This window comes from Paroedura picta, chromosome 1 (genome assembly GCF_049243985.1).
Source record: "Paroedura picta isolate Pp20150507F chromosome 1, Ppicta_v3.0, whole genome shotgun sequence".
Taxonomy (NCBI): Eukaryota; Metazoa; Chordata; class Lepidosauria; order Squamata; family Gekkonidae; genus Paroedura; species Paroedura picta.
Genome location: NC_135369.1, coordinates 201,468,528 through 201,488,725, shown reverse-complemented (window position 1 = coordinate 201,488,725; position 20,198 = coordinate 201,468,528). Strand labels below are relative to the sequence as shown.

Sequence of the window (20,198 nt, the reverse complement as noted above, 5' to 3'; positions counted from 1 at the left end):
TCTCCAGATGTCCGTGGACTACAATTTCCATGAGCCCCAGCAGGGAATTGTAGTCCATGGACATCTGGAGAGCCACCATCTGGCCACCCCTGCTCATTGATATGTAATGGACTTCCATCACTGCAGGACTAATATTTTGGCTGCTGCTGTCACCCATAGAATCCCCAACTGGTTCTCCTTGCTAAGTGAATCACCAGTTGAAAAGAAAGGTGGAAAATACCATGGAGTCCCAGCCAATTTATTTATTGATTTGATTTGTTGACCGTCCCTCTCTGCATCCAGGCTTGGGGCAGTGAACAACATACATTTCTTCAATGATTATAAACTATTCACAATGAATTTATCTGTTCCACGTAATATATTTCTGGTAAGGGCTTGGAGGAGAAGCGTGTCTCACCGCTTAAGCGCCACTCAGCACTTAACATCCACTCAGGGCGACTGACTTGCCCGAGTGCCTCCTCCTCCAACTGGCTTGCCTGTCTGTCCAGCAGTCAGCCAATCGCCTTCCGTCCCCCACCCCTGACCACCCCCCCTCCTCCTTCCACTTCCCTCTGAGGCTGCAGATCCCTGCTGCGTGAGAACTGCCCCTGCCGGTGAGTTCGTGGTGAGTTCCTTTCCCGGGGGCCTCCAGCCTGCAGCCTTTCCAAGTCCTTGAGGGAGGGAGTGGCCATCCACAGAGTTCTTCCACCCCTCCCCACCCTAGCGCCCATTGTATTCCTGAATGCAGCGGGCTTGGCCCCTAGTCAAACTATAAAAGAAAAATAAATTCTATCCCTGGTGCTCCATCTGTGTATCTAATTCTGGGTGCTTTAGAAAGTCATTATAGGGCTGCTCCACTTTATCAATGGAAAACATAATGCAACATACTGAGCTGCCCTTTTTATGAAGAGGCAAGAAAAAAGCTGAAATTTTTAAAGCTGAAATTCTCAGAGCAGTAGTTCTCAATCTGGGAGTCGGGACCCCTTTGGGGGTTGAACGACCCTTTCATAGGGGTCGCGGCACGGCGAGCAGCCCTTCTCTCCAAGGGGGTCCCAAAATGGCTGACATTGCTCCTCTTCCATTTCATCCACACAACAGCCTCAAGGGGTAGATCGAGAGAGCATTTGTCTGCCTGGAGCAGCAGAAAAGAGTGAGATCAACATGGTGGGTCAAGAGGCAGAACTGAATTGAATCCAAACCCCCGGGGAAAGAAACAATTTATATACAATCCTGAACAATGGATCTTCACGCCATTGGTCAGCTTCAGTTTAATTTCTGTGAAAGAACACATGCATAATTCTATGGTTGGGGTCACCACAACATGAGGAACTGTATTGTGGCATTAGGAAGGTTGAGAACCACTGTCTTAGAGGTTCTTTAATGTCATAAAAGGGCACATGCACTGATATTTTATGAATACCTAGCTTATTCCCAGTACACGTGTTAAATGGTAAGGGTTTAATTTTTTGAAATCTTTTAATCAATTGTCAGAGGTATAAGACCTAAGAGTCACTCATATATATATGTTTGCATCAATGCTTGTCTGTTAATGAGGCTCTATGTGTCAAACATAGTCATTATCTGCATGCTTTCCAGACCTACTGCTGGCTAACCAAGTCATAAAAAAGCCCCTTACGTGAAAAGGAATTGAAAGCTGAAACCATCCTTTGTTTGAGCCCAGCCTCCTCTTCCTGTGATGTCAGCTTACAAACCAAACTGAAGGTAGTGTGTGTGAGGTCTCTCCTCCCTCTGGCACATTAAGCAACGCACACCACATAAGCTGTATCTATGGAGAAAGTTCTAATTCAGCAAGAAAAGACATGCTTTGGAATTTTATTCCTGCGCTGGCTTCCCGTCGCTCAGACAAGTTGAAAAGCTTGTTGAACAAAGGCAGGAAAGCCGGCCTCGCACTGAGACAAGGAAGCCAGTTCCCCAAGGAACTTCGGCCGTGTTATTTGCATGCAACCTCTGCAAAGATTTATCTGCTTTCCTGCAGGAAAAGATCAACCTCTGCAGCCAAGCTGGCAACATGTGGAGAAAGGAGAACATGGTGATTTTGACTGAGCTCAAGGTTGGTGGCTTTTATGTAGAAGGAAATGCTTACCACTGCCCAGGATTTGCCTAATTGAACTATGATGGCTTTTGGAAGAAAAGTACTCTCCGCTTCTGACGAGCAGGAAGGAGGCTTCCAAAATCAATTCTGCTATCAAGTTTTTGAAGAGAAGCTGAATGCACATAAAGGCATCTGAAATCTAGATGTATCTGCGACCCCTCTGAGGATTTCATTGTGGTTACAGCAACAAACAAGGTGATGCAGCTTTACTAAAGGAAGCCAAAGACGGAAAGATACATTTCCATCAAGATGGGAAGCGCCAACTGTTCCACCGATGACTCCTTTAAGTACACTTTATATGGATGTATGTTCAGCATGGTATTTGTCCTCGGTTTACTGTCTAACTGTGTGGCTATATACATTTTCACTTGTGCTTTAAAAGTGCGAAATGAAACTACAACTTACATGCTTAATTTAGCAATATCGGATCTACTTTTTGTGTTCACTTTGCCCTTCCGAATCTATTATTTTACAACAAAGGACTGGCCCTTCGGTGACGTGCTCTGCAAGATCTCGGTCATGCTGTTTTATATAAACATGTACGGGAGCATTTTCTTTCTGACCAGTATAAGCTTTGATCGCTTTTTAGCGATTGTGTACCCGTTTCGTTCTAAAATGGTCCGGACAAAAAGAAATGCAAGGATCGTTTGCCTTGCGATTTGGATCACTGTGATAGCAGGAAGTGTGCCGGGAAGTTTTTTTCAGTCTACCAACGCTCGGGTCAACACGGAAGGATTGGAACAAAATACGTGCTTTGAGAACTTTTCTGAAGAAACCTGGAAAACCTATCTCTCACGGATTGTTATCTTTATTGAAACGGTAGGATTTTTCATCCCACTGATTCTGAATGTGACTTGCTCTACAATGGTTTTAAGGACTTTGAATAAGCCCATCACATTACATCGGAATAAGTTAAGCAAAAAAAAGGTTCTCCGAATGATCTTCGTCCATTTGGTGATATTCTGTCTCTGCTTTGTGCCTTACAATATTACTCTAATACTTTATTCGCTCATGAGAACACAGACATGGATTAACTGTTCAGTGGTTACGGCCATCAGAACTATGTACCCGATCACGCTGTGCATTGCAATTTCAAACTGTTGTTTTGACCCCGTCATTTACTACTTCACGTCAGAAACTATTCAAAACTCAATAAAAATTAAGAACTGGTCAACTAGAAGACACGATTACAGATTATACGATGGAAAAGTTTCTGACACTTTCTTACAATGTAGACTCCAAACCTTAAAAACAAAAAAAAATGACAATGAATCTACAATATGAATGGAGTTGGACCTGGGGAAAAAATAAAGCGTTTCCTAAGGTATGGAAAAATTGTTTTGCTTAAAGATATGTTATATAGTACAGGTTCTATTAAAATAACTGTAATTAGAAATTAAACAAAAAGACAAGACTTCACTTAAAAATGTTTGTTTGCACAATATAAACAGCACAGCTAGAGAGAGTTCTAGTTTTTATCCTCATGGGAAAACTGAATCTCAAAAATAACTCTTTGACAGCCTAGTAGAGTACAGGTAAAGTACAGGTCACAGTGCTATTTACACAGTGCATTAAATTATAAGACAATTTCAATTACAGATGAAGATATTAATTCCTTTTCACTCCCATATCTTCCTCCCCAAACTATTTCTGCCTTCCCCTCCTAACAGACCCATATCCTCAACTTTTCCTGCTTCTCCCCCACCTATTCTTCAGCTACATTATTCACTTAATTTATACACTTGGCTTTCTCCGCAATAGATGGATCATTCTCCTCTCTTCCATTTTATTTTATTCTTAATTTGTAATTATTTTCTATTCCTTCAACCATAGGATGGTAGGATTTTTTTTGGGGGGGGGGGGACTCTGCATTGTTGAATATTACAACTATTAAAAAATATATGCAAGAGATTTGACAACAGCATCCATTTCAAGATAATATAATTACTAGAACGCTGAACATCAGAACAAACAAAAGTTCCCAAAACATCACACCTGCCTGTAACAACACATGTGAGACAGTCTTTATTGTTCCAGAACAATAAGAACACTTCCTTTCCATCTAGGACAGGGGTGGCCAACTGCGGCTTTCCATGTGCTGGCAGGGACTCATGGTAACTGTAGTCTGAAGTCACAATTCGGCCACCCCTAATTTAGGGAATTACTTTAAGTCTTCCAATATATGCAAATGTTGAAAGCAAATTACATCTTGCCTATAAAATTAAATGCCTATATTTAGGCCACTGTTGATCTCTTCAAGGAATGCTCTTTTTAATTCCTTCCCTTTCCCCTCCTAACAGTCCTGCAATATAAGTTAGGCTGAGAGGATATGACTGGCCCCAAGATAGTCAGGAAACTTCCAAGGCAGGGTGGTGATCTAAACCTCCCAAATCTGAAACTACAATTCACTGACTTTTGTGAGGTAGCAAGTAACTAGATTTAACTGAGTTGTGAAAGTCAGGGGGAGGCATGCTGCTTGATGGTTGCTGCCAGGCTTGGTCTCATTAAGTCCTCCCTCAAATGTCAAAACAGCACTGCTCTCTTTGGCCTTGTACTGACAGACACCAAGGATTGAAGGTTAGCAATACAGTTGTGGTTGCCTAGCAACAGCCATTAAAAACATTTCTCTCTTAAAGCTACAGAAGCTATTTCTATTGTTTTGGAGGTTTAATACCCCCCTTTTAAGATTGTAGGTTTTTCTGTAAACCTAGGGCTTTTCTCAGGTTGATAGAAAGATCTGTCAGTCTTTGGCCCCCAATATCTTGGTTTAAGTATCCACAGATGGGGCCATGTTGAGACGTATGTATTAACGCATATTCCAATATTTAGTCAGTTTATTTCCATAAAGGCTTAGTAGAGGCATATGTCTGCATATTTGTTTGTGTATATACAAACAGACACACATCCGTCCCTTATTAAATGCAGCTATACTACTAATGGAGTAAAATAAGTTAGCATGAAATGCCAAAAGAAATACTAGTTTCAATATTAACACAATTTTGAGATGAAAAACCTATACTATTAGTCACTATTCGTACAGTTTTGAATTTTTCTTTGGAAACTGCTGCTGCAAATCAAACACCCTTTTATTTTCCACTGAAACCAACAAAATTTAAATGTGTCTGCATCAGTCTGTTAATGCCAAGTATTTTATATATATATATTTTAAGAATCTCACTATCCCTTTCAACCTACATTAGATCTACAGTTTCTTATTCTTCTCTGGCACTGTTAGCTGGGAGTATCTCACACTTGCTCTGTTAAGCCGATTACTCCTTTCAACTGAACCGTGGTTTACAGCAGGCTCTCTTTGTAGCATTCCCGCCCTCTTCTGCTCTACATATAAAATCAGAGCTAATGGATGTATCCCTCTATCCATTTGAGGAAGTGGCTGCTGGCACATAGAAAATTGTTGTAATAAGCTTACTAAATACCTATGTAAGATTCCTTTTCCTGACCCTTTATGGACAATGAACACACTGGAGGAGTGGGATAATAAAATCAGAGTCCAGGAGCACCTTTAAGACCAACAAAGATTTATTCAAGGCGAGAGCTTTCGAGTGCAAGCACACTTCGTCAGACTATGAACTCCTTACATTAGCGATACCCAAACTGTGGGCCGTGGACCACATGTGGTCCTTCGACTAATTGGAGGTGGGCCCCGAAGGACGCCTTCTCCCCCCCCCGGCCCTTTACTTATTTCCCCCCCCCCGGCCCTTTACAACACACTTCGGGTGTCCTTGTCTCCCATCACTCCCAGATGGGACTATCTCGTTGCAGAGAAACAAGCTCAGGGTTCCCATTGATTTGTCATTGTCATGAGTTAAAATTTCCATGAAAATAAAATGTTCCTTATGTTCATTGTTGTGGCGTGTCTGTATCTTATTTTGAAGGGATGTTTAAACATTACCATAGCGATCAGAGAGCGTTAGGGCAGTGGTTGAGAGTAAAGGAGTAAACTACCCCCCCCCCACCGGGCCTCAGTAAAATTGTCAAGCGTTGAGTGGTCCCCGGTGATAAAAAGGTTGCGGACCACTGCCCTACATGACAGTCTGAGGAAAAGTGCTTGCACTCAAAAGCTCACACCTTGAATAAATCTTTGTTGGTCTTAAAGGTGCTACTGGACTGGACTTAAAGGTGCTTTGTTGGTCTTAAAGGTGCTACTGGACTGGATTTTATTGTGCTACTTCAGACCAACACGGCTACTCATTTGAATCTATCCTTATGGAGGAGTGGGATGAGGGTAGTAGTAACACAATCATTGATAGCTGATCCCTATCTCTAATCTTATTTCTTGTAGAGATCAGGGTGGAGGCAGCCAGTTCCCTAGCTTCCCTAGTCCATTTAGGCAGAAGGGGAAAGGCTGCTGACCCCCTCTGCAGCTCCCATGGAACCCAGGGGTCCATGGACTCATAGTTGGAGATCCCTGAACTAGAGTGTCTGATTTTTAAAAACAAACTTACACTTGCTTTTCCCTTTTATATGAGCCTTTCATCCAAAGGACTACACTTGTATAAGTTGAAGCACTGTGGAAGCTCAGGTACTCCTGGACAGCTGATTTAGCCCAAACAGACGAAATGTAAAACCAGTTACACTTCCCAAAACTAAAGGAAATCCAATCTGGCCTTGTAAAGAAAAATATAATACAGTACAGGATGCATTTTATTGTGAAAGAGGGGCAACATACTCTTTCCTCCCCACCCCTTTATCCAAAGATTTTGAGAATTACAAATCATGGTCACATCATATCATAGTCACGGGGCTTGATCCAAGAAATCATTTTCACGAAATGAGGGCTCTTTAGCTAACCGAGTAGACTCCTAGCATGATGATGCATTCTCGAACATAACAGTTTTTAACTTGGAACCAAGGATGATTTACTGTTTGCAGCTGATGGGCCAGAATTTCTTCATTGTTGCTAATTCTATCCTCCCTCATTAATATAAGTTTAATTATAAAGATGAGACTTCACTAGCAGAACCAGTTTTCCCTAGACCAGAAGGTTGCAGAAGTCCTAGAAAAGAAAACATTGGTCAATTTCCCTTCAATTCCTTTCCATTAACAGGGTTCCTCTTTAAGTGTAGTGTTACAGTTACTCACACATATCAAATTTCTCAATTGTAGCTTGTTTGCTTGTTATCTTAAAATACAAAAGCTGTACAACTCCACGGGTAATCCTGAGCAAATCAGGCAGAAATAAAGAGATTTCACTGTATAACAAGAAACAGGGTTAAACTAAATGAGGGATACCTGAGGATCCAACTAGAGGTGTACACTTCGGCTCGGTTTGGCCGCCTCAGGGGTCAACTGAAGCCTGAGGCAGCCAGTGCTGCGGCATGGAGAAGAGTAGAAGAAGAAGAAGAGTTGGTTCTTATACGCAGCTTTTCCCTACCCGAAGGAGGCTCAAAGCGGCTTACAGTGGCCTTCCCTTTCCTCTCCCCACAACAGACACCCTGTGGGGTGGGTGGGGCTGAGAGAGCCCTGATATTACTGCCTGGTCAGAACAGTTTTATCAGTGCCGTGGCGAGCCCAAGGTCACCCAATTGGTTGCATGTGGGGGAGTACAGAATCGAACCTGGCATGCCAGATTAGAAGTCCGCACTCCTAACCACTACACCAAACTGGCTCTACACCATAGTGGCAGTGATGGCGCACCTGCCAGTGGCCGCCTCTCTCCTCTCCGCGGTGCTGGCCTCCTACACGCCGCTTCAGTGATTGCTGAGATGGCTGAACCAAGCCGAAGCGCACAACCCTAAGTCTCAGTAAGTGACCTGAGTATGCCAGCTGTCTTCTCCCAGGTGAGATGATTGATATAATGAAATACGCAGCAGTAAATGGCTTCCAGGTTGGATGGGAACTTTTATTTTTTTGGATATTGGGTGAGAAAGCCTGACATGAGCAATGAAATAAGCAGTTAGAAGAAGAAAGATCCTCCTGGAAATGTGTAATGCTGGATGATAAAACCACAAAAAAACAAAAAACAAAAAAAAAACGCATTGCTTTGTGTGGGTTTTCCCCCCTTAGATGGCAGAAAACAGTCTATATTCTGCCCTCCTCAGCAGAACTATTTTTGCAAACAAGGTCTGATGCATCAGCTATCCTCATAACTCTTAGAGGAAACGGGCACTTACAAGCCATTTGGGGTTGGGGATTTTTTTTGTCTCAATATACTTAATTTACTAGAAGCACAGGACATTGAATTGCCTTGCAATTAGATCCCAAACTCTAAGAAGGCATGCATGGAAGAAGGCATGCATGGAAGGCATATAATTAAGGCTCCTAAATATACTGAAGTCTTTCATATACAGGCATGCGATTTTGACTTCTGTTCCGAAACTGACATACTTGTCTTCAGTTTTTGAAAAAAGACCATAATTAGATTTCAAATCAGCAAAGTTTGTGTGTAATTCTAGAGATCTAAATTAAGAACTAACAATAATCTATTAGAAAGATAATTTCTCATCCCTTTCACCCAAGTCACGCATTGATTTTGCAATATCAGCCATGCTCCTGCGTGCTCAGGTCTCAGGCCACTGTTGACACTTGAATCAGGGCAACAACAGAATGAGTCGGTGTGATTACTTCCCACACCAGCCCCACCACTCCCTAGGGAGGGGCACTGATGCATGAAGCAACCACGTCTCTCAAGCAATATGGGAATGCAGACACATACAGAAAAAGTGAAGCAGCGTGTGGAATCCTTCAGGAGCATTGTGCCATTTTTCCCGGATGCATTCTTTACTTACAAGACGCAGTGCCAGATACATGAAGCCTGTTGATTCTGCACATACAATTAATTGAGAGGAAGCTGGATTCAAGACCAGGTTTAGGACAATCTTACTGCCTTCCTTCCCTTCAAACCAAAGTCACGTATGCCCCATAATGTGACCTAAATGAAAGGCTTGGGACCAGAGTATCTGATGGACTGCCTTTTCCAGCTCAGGAATCAGAACCTCTTGGCTGTCCCATCAATCAAGTAAGTTCATTTAGTGGGTACATGAAGGCTTTCTCAGTGGCACTCCTCCCCCCCCCCACACACACACAAATATGAAAGAAACCTCCCGAGGGAGGTGTGCCTGGCTCCCTCACTTTCGATCTTTAGGGCAGCTGAAGATGATTTGATTTAGGACTGCAGTTGGTAACGTTTAATAGCAACCCTAAATTCTGATTTAGCTTTATGTTTTTAATGTATTTTATTTAACACTAGGGACCAAACCCGTTGTAAATACAATGGGCGTTCACTGTGCTTTTCGGGCCGGGAAGAAGGCTTCCTCCCCCCCCTCCCGGCAGCAGCATGGCCTTTCCCCCGGGCCCAGAAGTGCACCCGCGGCCTCCTCCAAGGCTGGACTCTGAGGCGTTGTATGATTTTAAAGTCCCACCTCTAAAACTCCAGGAATATTTCCAAACCAGGGGTAGCCAACCTCCAGGTGGGGCCTGGAGAGCTCCTGGAATTACAGCTCATCTTCATAGTATAAAGATCAGCCCCCCCCCCCCCCAGGCAGAAAGGGCTACTTTGGACAGGGTTGTGGTAGAGAAGAAACATTTAAGGCTTCCCACACAGGTTGTTGTTGAATTGAAAAACCTGAGGCCTACTGCACAGGGTTGTTGTACAGATGAAACAGGAGACAAAAAAACTGCCCCAGCAGCATCCAGTCTCGTCTGCATAATAACGCTGTGCAGTAGGCCTCAAATCTGCAGAGTTGCAAAGAAAAAAGACACATGGCTTAGCTGTGTCTAACCCCCGGCCAGAGCAGTATTTTAAGTGAGAAATGGCTTTTCTGTGGCCTCCCTGTCAGCCAGCTGTTTGGCAGAAGGGGAAAATTCCCCACCCTCAAAAGGAATGCCCACCCCCATGCCCTCAGACTCCCCTGCGTTGCTCTCTGAAGGAAACGCCTCCCTCCTCTCAATCAGGGGCTGTTAAAGGATCCTTCGCAGCAGGCCTGAAGGGGGGGGGAGCACTCTCCAGCCTCCTGCCAGCTCTGTCAGGGTTCTGAGACAAGTTACAGTTAGACATGACATAGGACAGCCTTGGGGCGAAAAGGGCTGGCACAACCTGTCCAAGCCTCTGTTCTCATCCCCCTTGGCAGCCCTTCTGACCTCCTCTCCCTGCGGTGGTCAGGAACAGAGTGGCAGCCATGTCTCCAGATTGCCCCTGGCTGGGCTGGGTGGGTTGAGAGGCGACTGGATGGAACTTTGGTCTGTCCTGCCTTCACGCCTTCCAATTGGCCCTTCCGCTTGTCAGTTGGGGGAAGGGCCCAATCCGGACTTGGCCCACCTCCAACCATCTATACTGTGTTATTAAGAGGGACGTATCTTTGTGTATATGCCAGCTTGAGGTTCACAGGGAAGAAAGGCGGGTAACAAATATTTTAATAAATAAATGGGATCAAGAGCAGATGAGTCATCCAGGAAAGCCTGGAATTTCCCTACCACCACAGCTCAATTACATTACCCAGGGAACTAAAGACAGAAATAGGCCAATAACTGGCCAAACTCTGAAAGATCAAATTAACCAATGTAGCTGCTCTCTTCACTGAACAGGACTTGCTACCTGACTCCTCCTGTTGACCAGCAACCTTTGCCACAGGTTCAGTCCCGGTGACTGCCCCAATACTATAGAAAAAGCCTGCAGGGGAAAGAGCCACCTCCTAAACTGTCAGCGGCTCGTCATGAGGTCCAGGGGACACAACTGAACAGACTACAATCTCGGGTTGAAGAAGAGCAGAAGCCTGTTTCGCGAGACTGGAGTTAAAAGGCAACAGAGGGCAACGGAAAACTCACAAGAGAAGAGCTGTGGCAGAAGTAGAAATGCACACAAGGGACACAACCAGAGTGGACAGCCAGTCTATGAACTGACAGTTCCCAGGGTGGGATGAGAAACGAGTGGCGGTACAGAGAGTGGAAGCACAAGCCTGCAATTGGAGCAACAAGGTAACAACTACAAGAGGTTTGAGAAACCTGTAACAAGATGCCATTCCTCACTTCTCTCATTGCTGCAACCGAAACAACTTTACAACCCAACAGAATGGAGACGGTAAGAGAAATTTAAACCCACTAACGGCAGCGACATTCACATGAACTGCAAATATTCAGTTCAGTGCCAACATCATATTGTTACTGGAACATTTGCTGAGATCCAAAGATTTGGGGGCATCCAGTTTTTTGCTTTGGCCTGCCTGCTTCCCCACCCCCCGGCCACAGGATAGGGGCTGAAGGTGATTCAGGCAATTTTCCAAACCTGAGCATATATAAAGACACACAAACAAGCATGACATTCTGATAGATTTAAAACTCAAACTTACCGACTGCCAAGCTAGGGACTCCATGATACGGTGCTCACAGCATTCTAGGTGTTTTATCATTTCTCTTGTGAGGTTTGGTTCTGCTTTAATAAAACTTTCAATAACCTTGTACAAGTCGAAGGCTTTTAAGTCAAGTATGTTGATAATCCACGGGAAAGACAAATCTGTTTCCATACTTGTGCGGTCGCTTAGGGAAGCATTCCTCTGTGCTAGAGAGAAAATAACAAACCATCTTACAGCTAATGCAAGACACTGTACACATTTCCATACACTGAGATAGACGTCACTTCTGAAGACCTAACACAGAAATACTCAGTGGCTCAGGAGCCCCCTGTGGCTCTCCTGGTACCATTTCTCAATGTGGCCCCTCCCCCATGCCCAGAGTGGGTAAGGCCCTTGGCCGGTCGGGCTTGCGACAGTCAGGTGGTTCATACCTTGAAACAACCAATGCTGGAAGGACTGGAGGACAAGTAAGCTGCAGGACACGTGCCACAGACAGAAGGACCCACTCTCCCCCATGACACCCCCCACACCTTCTTTTCAGCCTTGCAGCCTATGTATCCACATCCCAGCAAAGTGCAGAGGAACAGAGAAAACAAGCTGGTGACAGAGAAAAGAGAGTAAAACCACTCCCACCATGACTGCCCAAGAAAGGAGTGAACTGGTTACAGTGGGGTTGTGATTTCACTTTCTTCTCTCTATGGCCAGCAGGCCCTCATTTACATACCTTAGCAAGCTACCAGGTAACTACCATCAATCTTCAGACTATGCGTATTGGAAAACACCCTTCTAAACAAATACGTTTTGTTCTGACATCATATTTGATGATTTAAATTACCCACATGCTGCCTCTTCCAGTTGAGATGGTTTTGCAATAGAAAAACACAATATGCTGCAGCAACAGAAGCCTGCGCAACACGGTAAAGTGCCACAGAAGTAGCAGCATTAAAATTTACATTCAAAAGTTCAAGGCACACCCAGAAGCCTGCAAATGTGTTCTTTAATTGGGTGGGAACCTTGAAATAAAAGCAAAATACCTGTCTTCGCCTTTCTTGTGTTTGTGTGTGTGGTTTCAAATCACAGCCAACTTATGGCAACCCCCAAAGGATTTTCAAAACAAGAGATGTCCAGTTGGGCGTTGCTATTGTCTACCTGCTTGGCAACTCTGAATTACAGTGGTAGCATCTAAATACTGACCACGGACAACCTTGCCTGTGACAACCAGGTCAGGCCTCTTTTCTCTAGTCCAGGCTTTCTCAACCAGGGTTTCATGAAGCCCTGGGGTTTCTTGAGGGCCCTAGAAGGGTTTCCCAAATGGCTGGGAGTAAACGAATTTGTTATGTATTTTTAAAATGTGTTAAACATTTATTGAGTGATATGGCCATATATGGTCATATAGTCTCACATGCAAACATCGTGCCCCTCAAAATGGCCAATGATGAGCCTGGTGGGGGTGGGAAGGGGAGGGGTCCTGGGTGGGCGTGTACACAGCTATGCTTTCCCAACCATGTTCTGCACAATTGCACCACTTCTGGGGTTTCTCAATATCTGAAATATGTTTCAGGGGTTTCTCAATGGTAAAAAAGTTGAGAAAGAATGCTCTAGCCTTTCTTAGGGAATCTCAGAAACATGAGCAAAATGCCATGTGGCTGGAGGCAGTTGCCAAATAACAATGTCTAGTGACTAGGACTGATCATGTCAACTGCACATGCTGGCAAGGGCAGTCCATGGACATCTGGAGAGCCACAGTTTGGCCAACCCCTGGCCTAGGTCCACAAATTGATGAGGACTACCAGCTAAATCAGCTGGAAACTCCTGCAGATTAAGATGCAAAATCAGGCTAATTACTTCACCACATATGAAGGTATTTTTTATTCAACTTACTGCCATACGTAGCCATAACAACTTCAAGAGCACAGGCCAGCAAAGAGATGTGGAAGATGTTGTTGTTCAAAAGTTTGCTGTAAAAGAAGGGGGGAAAAGAACATCTCAATAATAGGCTTCAACCTTTTGAAAACATGACAAATCTTTGAAGTTATGTTTGACCAGCATACCTAAAATTGTGAATTGACAGTCGTTTTTCTTCCTGGAACAGAGGCACAGAATGTATATATTTAAAATAAAATAAACCTACAACAAAAAAACAGTTGTACAAAATGTGTATTATGGTGGCCTACCGATTTTAAGATAGATTCCATCAATCTGTAGTATAACCGAACTCCAAGCTTGTACCTCTACAAAAATGACACAAAGAAACAAAGTGGCATAATAATTAATAACATGATCCCATACTCAAGGAGCAAAGTAGTATCCAAAATATTTGTGCTCGGTTTTGATGAATGATTTGGTAAGTAATAGCTCTACTTTGGAATCAGCCTGGCAATGTATGGGTGCCCAGAGAAGCAGATGTTTAAAAGACAGGATAAAAAAAAACCCAGGATATTCATAAATCAATCCCTAAGCATGATCTGCCTCTAGCAATGTGTCCTGAAGAATATCTCAAATGTATGGAGATCAGAAGAAAAGTGTGAGCAGAGTACTAAATGTCCTATGGCTACATCATTGGGAGAGGGGAAACTACCTTGCTAGAATAACTAGAGCAGGGGTAGTCAAACTGCGGCCCTCCAGATGTCCATGGACTACAATTCCCACAAGCCCCTGCCAGCATTCGCTGGCAGGGGCTTGTGGGAATTGTAGTCCATGGACATCTGGAGGGCCGCAGTTTGACTACTCATTGTTTGAATTTGCTTATAGAACCAAGCCAAACCCATGTTTATTTTTAAAGTTTCAGAAGGCTGCGACGCTGACCTAGACTAGAAGCAGTTGATAAAGGAAAGAGGCACATGCTTAGCAACACACATTAGAGGGGCACTGAGAAGGCAACAACAGAATGGAAAAGGAACAGAAGATACTTTTTAAAAGGCAATAGAAACATAGAGCTGGATCCCAAGGATCATCAAGTCCAACCCACTGTGCAATGCAGAAAATTCACCCCATCAAACTCCCTCTTGCTCTGTGCTCACAGGAAGGCAAAAAAAACAAAATCCAGGATCCTTGGATAAATTTGGCTTGAAGGAAAATTTCTTCCTGACCCTCAAATGGGATGTTACATGAGTTATAATTTCTAGCTTAGTAGTCAAGCAACAGAGGCCAGTGAAGTGCATGGATCAGTTGAAAAATGGAGCACATTCTACCATAGCATTTTAGTCTTCCTCAGTATCATCTGGAAGTGAGAGGAATTATGTACTTTCTAAGGACAAATAATTGTGCTAATCATAGTTATTTTACCATGATATTAGTGTCTCAAATATCACAGAGATAAGAGATGTGTTATTTTCTTGCTTTGGACTATGCATTAAACTGACATGGTTAAGACACTGTGACCTGCTAAAGACAAGCAGTTTTCCAGAAAAAGTTTTTAGAACTGCCACAGCAACTTATAATGTTCTATTGTTAAATGTTAAACAGTCAACTGTCAACCACCATAAAAAATGTTCCTACCATTAAAAATGTGTTCAAATCATGATGCTTCTATATTGTACTGCAGGGGTCTTCAACCTGAGGCCCATGGGCCACATGCAGCCCCCGACCTCTTTCCATTCGGCCCTCCAGCCTGCTTGTGTGCTGCTATTACCCTCAGGGCATTTCCCCCACAGACTCATACTGTTCTTCCTGCCGCAAGAGGCACCATTCATTCATTCATTCATTCATCCATTCAATATACCACCCTCCCTGGAGGCCCAGCACCATCTACTGCTGTTCATCAGGATGTGGCCCTCTGTTCAGAGAGCCAGTTTGGTGTAGTGCTTAGGAGTGCGGACTCCTAATCTGGCATGCCGGGTTCAATTCTACGCTCCCCCACATGCAGCCAGCTGGGTGACCTTGGGCTCGCCACGGCGCTGATAAAACTGTCCTGACTGGGCAGTGATATCAGGGCTCTCTCAGCTTCACCTACCCCACAGGGTGTCTGTTGTGGGGAGAGGAATGGGAAGGCGACTGTAAGCCGCTTTGAGCCTCCTTCGGGTAGGGAAAAGCGGCATATAAGAACCAACTCTTCTTCTTCTTCATCCTATCCCTTTCTTGCAAAAAAGACATGGTTCCTTCTATCAGCCCCCTCTTGTTCTTATCCTCCATAATAGAATTTGGGCCATTCTAGGTCCTTTGCTAACCAGCAAAGCAAAGGCACCCACACCACTCAGCTTTTTAACTCCCCCTCTCCTGTTACACAGCTATGTTGAAGCTATGTATGTATATAAGGAAGGTAAAGTTGCTGTGTAAATGTGTTTAGGTCTGCTTTTGCAAAGAAAAGGACAGTAAAACGCCTGGTATTTTTGCAAAAAAAAAAGGATACAAAGTATTTTGCACACTGAACATTTCTAGAGAAGTATGGGAATTTATAATTCAATATTGAAAGACATATCAAAGCACTGAACCTATTGCAGATAGGAAATAAGAATGTTTCAGAATCAATTTGATGTCGCACCAGAAGATGCAAGTAACTTTTTTCCGATGGAGCTAACTGCTTTGCAAGCCAATGATCATCTCAGAGACATTTACAAAGAAAATAGTCAGTTATTAGATTTCTGTTATGGTCTACCTGATACATTTATCAACCTTAAGAAATTTGCTGCAGGCATGTTCAGTCTTTGGCATCACATACATCTGTGAACAAACCTTTTTCAAGATGAAAATTGTGAAATTGAAGTGTAGGTCAAGGCTTACAGATGAACATTTACATGACATTTTAAGAGTGTCTGAAACAAACCTTGACTTGGACATCAATGACTTGGCTACCAGAAAACAGCCACAAAAATCACACTGACTAGGTAAGCATGTATAGTTAAATAAAAGGATTCCACAGTAAAATATTGTTCCAAAATGGATTGTGTTAAAGTTGTTCATTTGCCTTTGAATGTTTACTTTTGATATAAATAAGTAGTTTAATAATTGTGTTACATTTTGGTTTAGGATGTGGCCCTCTTTAGGTACTGGCACACTAATGCAGCCCCCACGTGTCAAAAGGTTGGGGACCCCTGTTGTACTGTATTATGAAATATTCACTGTAAACCACCCTGAGCTGCAGGAGAAGATGGTATATAAATATAATAAGCCAGCCTTCTCAACTTTTTTACCATTGAGAAACCCCTGAAGCATTCTTCAAGCTTCAAGAAACCGAAGAATTGGCATGATCATGAGCCTGTTAGATTGTCATTTACTGTTTATTGCTATTATTATTACTGTGATCTTTGTTGATACAGTCACGAAGTTCAACATACTGTTCTTTGCTTTTGTTCCATGTGCACCACCCTGAGCCTTAGGGGAGGGCGGTATATAAATGAAAATAAATAAATAATCTTGCAGTTGAGAAGCATAGTTGTGTACAACCAGGCCCCTCCCCATCCCATCCTCTCCAGGCCCATTACTGGTCATTCTGAGGGAGGGGGGGGCAGATCAACATGACCATATATGGTCATATCTCAAATAAATGCTTAATAAATTAAAAAATATTTATTAAAAATGAATTAACTGCCACCCATTTTGGAAACCCAGGGTTTTCAAGAAACCTCAAAGTTTCACAAAACTTTGGTTGAGAAAGCCTGATATAGGCAGTTTTTAGCAGTCAGTGGATTCTATTAATTCTGATTTTAACAAGAAGGAAAAAAACACAGTATAATTGAGTTATGGTTTCCAGAAGATCCTACTTCTAGCACTTCATAAGCACTCAACCATATAACTAACGTCTCCTAGATCAGTTTCACAGGGTCCTCCTTCCTCACCCTACATTCATTCATGGACAGTGATTAGACAGTATTACCTGTGATCCGATTTCAATACATCCTTGGCCAACTGCTTCAGCAAATTTCTGCCTGAAGACACAACCAAGGTTTTCCACTCTTTCCAGTATGTCTTGCATAGGATTTGCTGTGCAGTTCTGTAAAGAGGTGGAGAAAGCTCTTTCAGACAATGAGGCTGCTATGAGACCCAAGAGCAGTCTTTTCTGACTTGAATAGAAACTTCAGCATGCTGTACTATGGCCAGCTGTAGGGGTTAGTGCACCAAGCGAGAATCTGAGAAGACCCTGGTTCACCCTCCCTCCTGCTGCTACGGAGGTTTTCTGGGTGACCTTGTGCCCATCACTCTGTCTTAGCCTAGCCTACCTCACAGATTTGTTGTTCTGAAGATATAATGAAGGGGAGAACAATGTAAACTGTGTATAAACAGTGTATAAATGTTTTCAAGTACTATGGAAAAAAACTTTTAAGGGGGGGGGAGCCTGATTTTTTTTAAAAGCCCAGAAAATAAAGCAGCAATTCTTGGCATTTGGGTCTTTTTGGTTTAGAAAGTGCCTTTGCTGCCTCTCCAGAGACTTGGACAAGGCAGCCCACAAAGCATGATAAAAATCATAAAAACAACATACAATCATTCACAAACCAGTAAAAAACTGAACATGAAAAACATACCTAGGTCTCTCTGAAAATACCAATGCAAAGGGAAGAGACCCTTTCCTTTTAGTCAAAACGTTGCCACTTACATTAAAATAGGAGATGAGGTTGTCTGATGGCTCGTCACTTGCAGAACTTAAAATCATCATTAACTGCTGAATAGTATTCATGGCAGCCCTAGAGTAGGAAAATAGGGTTTGTCATATTTTCTGAAAAGAACACAGTGCTTTTGAAAAGAAAATAAATGTTTTAAAAAATACAACACGGGATTCAGAGGATTAGTACCCCTGAATGTGGAGGTTCCACTCAGTCACAATGGCTGGTAACCATTGATAGACTTATGTTCCATGCATCTATCTAATCCCCTTTAAAAGCTGTTTATTCTTGTGGCCATTACTAAATCCTCTGGCAGTGAATTCCACATTTGAATCATTCATGTTTAAGGTGGGCCTCAGAACTGAAGCTCTAAAACACTGCATAACCTGCCACCTGATTGCAGTCACAACACTTAAAAATGTCAGAAATTATATATACAATTATAAATATAAAATTAAAAACTAGCAAAATGTAAATAATTCTTACCTCACGGGGGTCTGTCGAAGTACACCTGAAGGATCTTCATCTGGGTTATTTTTTGTTGGTGTTCTCTCCAACTGCAAACTTGAACAGAAAAATATAGCTTCTATCAAATATTTGAAGTTTTCAGTATACAAAAGCCCCCACATTTATTTTCCAAGTAAGATTTCTAAATATGCTTATTTCCTTTTTTATTGGAAAAGTGAACTCTTTTCCGTGTTTTCCCTCTGGCCAGGTTCTGTGTCTGTTCTGGAAAAGGAATTCCTTTCTCCACTTTCTCTCATCACCGGTTCTGAATTATATCTGAATGCAGAACCTACTTTTGATGTTCTTTAGCCATTTTTAACACTTTTAAAACATAAAGATGCTATAATTCAGGTCATGGGACACATGCAAGAATTCTGCCTGTGATTCTGGAGAGCCACTGACCATCAGAACAAACTAATCTGACCCCAACACATTGGCATAAGACAGATTGTGTTTTACAAAAAATGTGATCGTGCTAAAAAATAATAATAATTCACCATTCTGTGTGATTTTGTAAAGTTTGATCTTTCTCCAGAAACAACCTGGCATCGATATCCTTGTTTCTCAGGTACATTTCTTCATATTTGCTTGATATGTTCTCAACCTTCCAAAACAGTTTTAAAAAAATCAATACTGGACATATATTCTTGCAACAAAGTAAATCTAAGTTTAAGAAATTAACTTCGTTTAATTGGAAATACAAAGCTTTTTAAAATTCCAATAAGTTGACTCATAGCCTGCTTGGCAATATTTAATTTAGTATGCTAATCTTGTTTATGTAGCATTACAACTAGAATTAAGTTTATCAGTATTTTCTGTTATGAAATTGGATTGGCATATATCACTGGCTATATATTTGGTTTCAATTTAATATCTGGTTTCTTCTTGTTCTCCAGAGATTTATGACAATTTATAAAACCACGGGGTGATGCAACAGATTATAGGTTTCTCCCACACACACACACCCTGGAACCAGAAGATAGAGAAGTGACAACTACACAGCACAGTAATAGGCAGACAGCTCCCACCCCCCAATTAGGGGCCTTTCTCTTCTTTGTGTTTGGCTGCTGTTGTTGTTTCCTCCTGGCCCCATATTCAATTGCAGGTGGCACAGCCCTCTTGCTATATCATAGCTTTTAGAAATATCACCTGAATGTTTGTGTGTGTGTGTGTGTGTGTATGAGAAGGAGAAGGTTCTTATATGCTGCTTTTCTTTAACCGAAGGAGGCTCAAAGCAGCTTACAGTCACCTTCCCTTTCCTCTCCCCACAACAGACACCCTGTGGGGTGGGTGAGGCTGAGAGAGCCCTGATATCACTGCTCATTCAGAACAGCTTTCTCAGTGCTGTGGCAAGCCCAAGGTCACCCAGCTGGCTGCATGTGTGAGAGTGCAAAATTGAACCCGGCATGCCAGATTAGAAGTCCGCACTACACCAAACAAGCGAGGAAGCATGCCTACCCAACCTAGACAGACTGCAGCTATCAGTGGCTCACTCCACCAGGAACCTGGGGGTGATTCTTGATGCTTTCCTCTCAATGGAAACTCATGAAAATAGCACAACTGGCATTTTATCACCTTCGTCAAGCCAAACTACTAGCGCCCTACTTGGCCCTGGAACACCTAGCCACAGTGATCCACACAACAGTCACCTCTAGACTGGACTTCTGCAACTCGTTCTATGCAGGCCTGCCCTTAACCTTGATCCAGAAACTACAGCTTGTCCAGAATGCAGCAGCCTGGGTCCCCACAGCAACAACA

The 20,198-nt window shown here is 42.8% G+C and overlaps 2 protein-coding genes across 3 annotated transcripts in view; one reads left to right on the top strand and one right to left on the bottom strand.

Moving 5' to 3' along the window:
* RB1 (RB transcriptional corepressor 1) overlaps window positions 1-20,198 on the bottom strand; it is a 55,087-nt gene that overhangs the window by 21,854 nt on the left and 13,035 nt on the right. For both annotated transcript variants that reach the window (XM_077316599.1, XM_077316605.1), the window contains 8 exons: window positions 18,938-19,044; window positions 18,420-18,497; window positions 17,927-18,014; window positions 17,210-17,326; window positions 13,572-13,628; window positions 13,449-13,480; window positions 13,279-13,355; window positions 11,395-11,603 (listed from right to left, as the gene is read on the bottom strand). In XM_077316599.1, the coding sequence (XP_077172714.1) occupies window positions 11,395-11,603; window positions 13,279-13,355; window positions 13,449-13,480; window positions 13,572-13,628; window positions 17,210-17,326; window positions 17,927-18,014; window positions 18,420-18,497; window positions 18,938-19,044 (765 nt within the window). The remainder of the gene's footprint in view (window positions 1-11,394; window positions 11,604-13,278; window positions 13,356-13,448; window positions 13,481-13,571; window positions 13,629-17,209; window positions 17,327-17,926; window positions 18,015-18,419; window positions 18,498-18,937; window positions 19,045-20,198) is intronic.
* LPAR6 (lysophosphatidic acid receptor 6) lies at window positions 1,721-11,400 on the top strand. Its single transcript, XM_077316629.1, has 2 exons — window positions 1,721-3,416; window positions 10,634-11,400. The coding sequence occupies exon 1, from the start codon at window positions 2,342-2,344 to the stop codon at window positions 3,374-3,376; it is 1,035 nt and encodes a 344-aa protein (XP_077172744.1). The 5' UTR covers window positions 1,721-2,341; the 3' UTR covers window positions 3,377-3,416; window positions 10,634-11,400.

What these genes read in the sequence shown, in the direction of transcription:
- LPAR6 (XM_077316629.1), top strand. Translation starts at nt 2,342, where the DNA reads ATGGGAAGCGCCAACTGTTCCACCGATGACTCCTTTAAGTACACTTTA.